The sequence below is a fragment of the Sphaeroforma arctica genome (assembly GCF_001186125.1).
Source record: "Sphaeroforma arctica JP610 unplaced genomic scaffold supercont1.1151, whole genome shotgun sequence".
Taxonomy (NCBI): domain Eukaryota; class Ichthyosporea; order Ichthyophonida; genus Sphaeroforma; species Sphaeroforma arctica.
The window spans coordinates 18,517-21,082 of record NW_014039407.1 but is presented as its reverse complement, the minus strand read 5'-3'; the positions used below and the strand labels follow the sequence as shown (position 1 = coordinate 21,082).

Below are 2,566 nucleotides of genomic sequence, written 5' to 3'. Positions count from 1 at the left end.
TCAACATGTAGTGATTTCATCAACTGGTGTACCAGAACGATTCAATAGCATGTACTATAATTAGTACCTTTCGCAATGAACTACACTAAGGAATGCCATAGAAACCCCTCATCACGTTCCTTCAACGTGCTCCCACTGACATGTAGCCGGATTAAGCACGCTGGACTTCAAACGAGCGCCGAACAATACAAGTTGCACGACAACTTTCAGTCGTAGAAGTTGAATACCATGGGTGCCGCATGCGCGACCATACTCGGCGCAGAACATCATTTCACACGTAGATTCAATTAGCAACGGCTTTATTTCCATCCAATGGCATCACATGTGTACGTACACTCAAATAACTATGCCTCATGCAGAAGGAGTCCTCCTTGCTCGAACGGCATCCACAGGCCTTCACAACCGACACTCCACTGTTGTTTGCCTGCTTGTACCCAAGATGTAACCTCCAACCAGTCTTGTCCCCCAAGGGTCTGTTTAGTGCCTATTAATCTGGACTGATTACGAGGCCAGTCGTCACCACCTATTTGCTTTTGCTTCGAATCCTGTGGATTGGGTCGCCAGAACATACCTGTTTATTGCACGGATAGAAAGTAGGTAAACTTGTACAGTAAGTATATGTCAAATACAATGTAAAATATTGAGGATAGTTCGTTTTTCCTTGTTCGTGTGCTTATCTCTTGAACTAGTCACTTATATTGTGAGTGACACTATACGTAATCAACATACAGATTCATAACCGTGCATATACTTCACATGCAAAGTGTATATAGCGTTACTATAATAGTTCCTTGTATACTACAATGTCTGAGGGCGACCGCAACAGAGTATACAGTCTATAGATCGCACACCTTTACAATACCGTAGGTATCCAAACCAGACCACGTCGTCCAAAAAAAAACAAAATACCTGTACAATGTCCCGGATGTTTCATGACATACACAGCCTCTTTGCCTTGTAGGGCAGGCTGGCTATCAGATTTCTCGGCACTCTGTTTGTTTCCCATCATTTCTATTTAATTAGTGTGTTTAGTAGAAGTGAACTCAGTTTATCCAAGTGTGCAATAGAAAACTCCTATACTTATACGGTCAAACGTAGTGTAGTGTGCCTGTCTATAGTGATCTATACTATGCATGGACTTCGAAGTGCATATGTATTTATTCTAAATATGTATATTTTTTTGAGATGTAAACAGTTTGCACATAGATGGTGCACAATTGCACTACAATCTACATATAGTGCAATACGTAATATATCGGACTATCAGTATCAGTCTATCATTACCAAATCAGAATAGAATGATGGTATTTGAAATTTCGGTGGGTCTTGGAGTGTGAGTGAATCCATGTGATGACTCATCGCGCGTCGTGAAAATAAATATGAAAATGGCGTAGCCCACTAAATTATACAAAATTTGAAACAGGGACCCGAGCAAGTATACCTAATACAGACAGACCCGAGAATTTAACTATTTTAGAAAAGAAAGAAAGAAAAATAAATAATGTATTGGTTCATTGTGTTGTATAATAAAGCGACGTCGACCGCCGCGGCGCCGACGCCCGACATTTGGGCAAACGACATGCCTAAAAATTACATATCGCCGCGACATTTTTTATGATTTTTTTCATTTGGGAATATATTTGACCTGGGTTGGTATTCCGAATTACGACAACGACGTATAGTCGTATACGCCTACACGGTATACGACTGTACTTCGTTGTCGTAATTATACGGAATATCAACCCACATAGCCTTCAATATGTGAAATGGGCCGAATGGCCGTGTAACGTAAATAAACGTGCTCTAAGAGTAAGTCATACATTGTAAATAAATACTAGTGAATCAATAAATAGTTAATACACTCAATGCAGTCACGAGTCCACATATGAAGGTCAGATCTGTATTACGAACAATACAAGCGTCCGAGTACCGTGACGTACCTGGTAACTCATCACAAGTCACAACACCCGAGTGATACCAATACGGTGTCAGCAGTACACGCTGAATGTACACGCTAAATACGTTTGTACGTTCAATATTCCATTCTGCTTGAACAGTACACCCACCCACACACAACATGACGAAACTCACAGACACACCGGCAGAGGGTCTACGTATTTGTTCACTACTCCCTTCGTCAACAGAGATTGTGGGCCGATTAAGCCTCCACGAGCACTTGGTAGCCGTAACACATGAATGCGATGAGTGTCCTGGTATTATTCTCACTGATAAAATCGAACAAGGTGTGGTTACGCATAATTGTTCGTAACCGTTTGTTTTTAACACACACATACACACAGGTGCTCTCTCACATACACACGTACCCACACCCACACGCCCACACCAACACCCACCCGAATTCCCCCCTCCGACACACACAAACACAAACACAGACACAAACACAAACACAGACACACACACAATCACTCATACAAACACACACATAAATATATACATGAACACACTCATTCACACAAACATACACACACACACATTTTCACACACACACACACACACACACACACACACACACACACACACACATACACTACACTACATACATACA

The 2,566-nt window shown here is 41.5% G+C and overlaps 2 protein-coding genes across 2 annotated transcripts in view; one reads left to right on the top strand and one right to left on the bottom strand.

Annotated features, from left to right (window-relative positions):
* Window positions 1-282: 282 nt before the first annotated feature.
* SARC_10145 (hypothetical protein) lies at window positions 283-1,223 on the bottom strand. Its single transcript, XM_014295821.1, has 2 exons — window positions 910-1,223; window positions 283-571 (listed from the first exon to the last, which is right to left on the bottom strand). The coding sequence occupies exons 1-2, from the start codon at window positions 1,007-1,009 to the stop codon at window positions 345-347; spliced, it is 327 nt and encodes a 108-aa protein (XP_014151296.1). The 5' UTR covers window positions 1,010-1,223; the 3' UTR covers window positions 283-344.
* An 854-nt stretch (window positions 1,224-2,077) lies between these two features.
* Window positions 2,078-2,566, top strand: part of SARC_10144 (hypothetical protein) — a gene marked incomplete at both ends in the record, with an annotated part of 10,086 nt that continues 9,597 nt past the window's right edge. Inside the window, one exon of the mRNA XM_014295820.1 lies at window positions 2,078-2,243. Coding sequence (XP_014151295.1) covers window positions 2,078-2,243 — 166 coding nt within the window. The remainder of the gene's footprint in view (window positions 2,244-2,566) is intronic.

Bases quoted from the DNA above. Each gene is read 5' to 3' on its own strand.
- SARC_10145 (XM_014295821.1), bottom strand. From the start codon at position 1,009: ATGATGGGAAACAAACAGAGTGCCGAGAAATCTGATAGCCAGCCTGCC. The intron at 572-909 runs GTATTTTGTTTT...TGCAATAAACAG, and splicing joins ACATCCGGGACATTGTACAG to GTATGTTCTGGCGACCCAAT.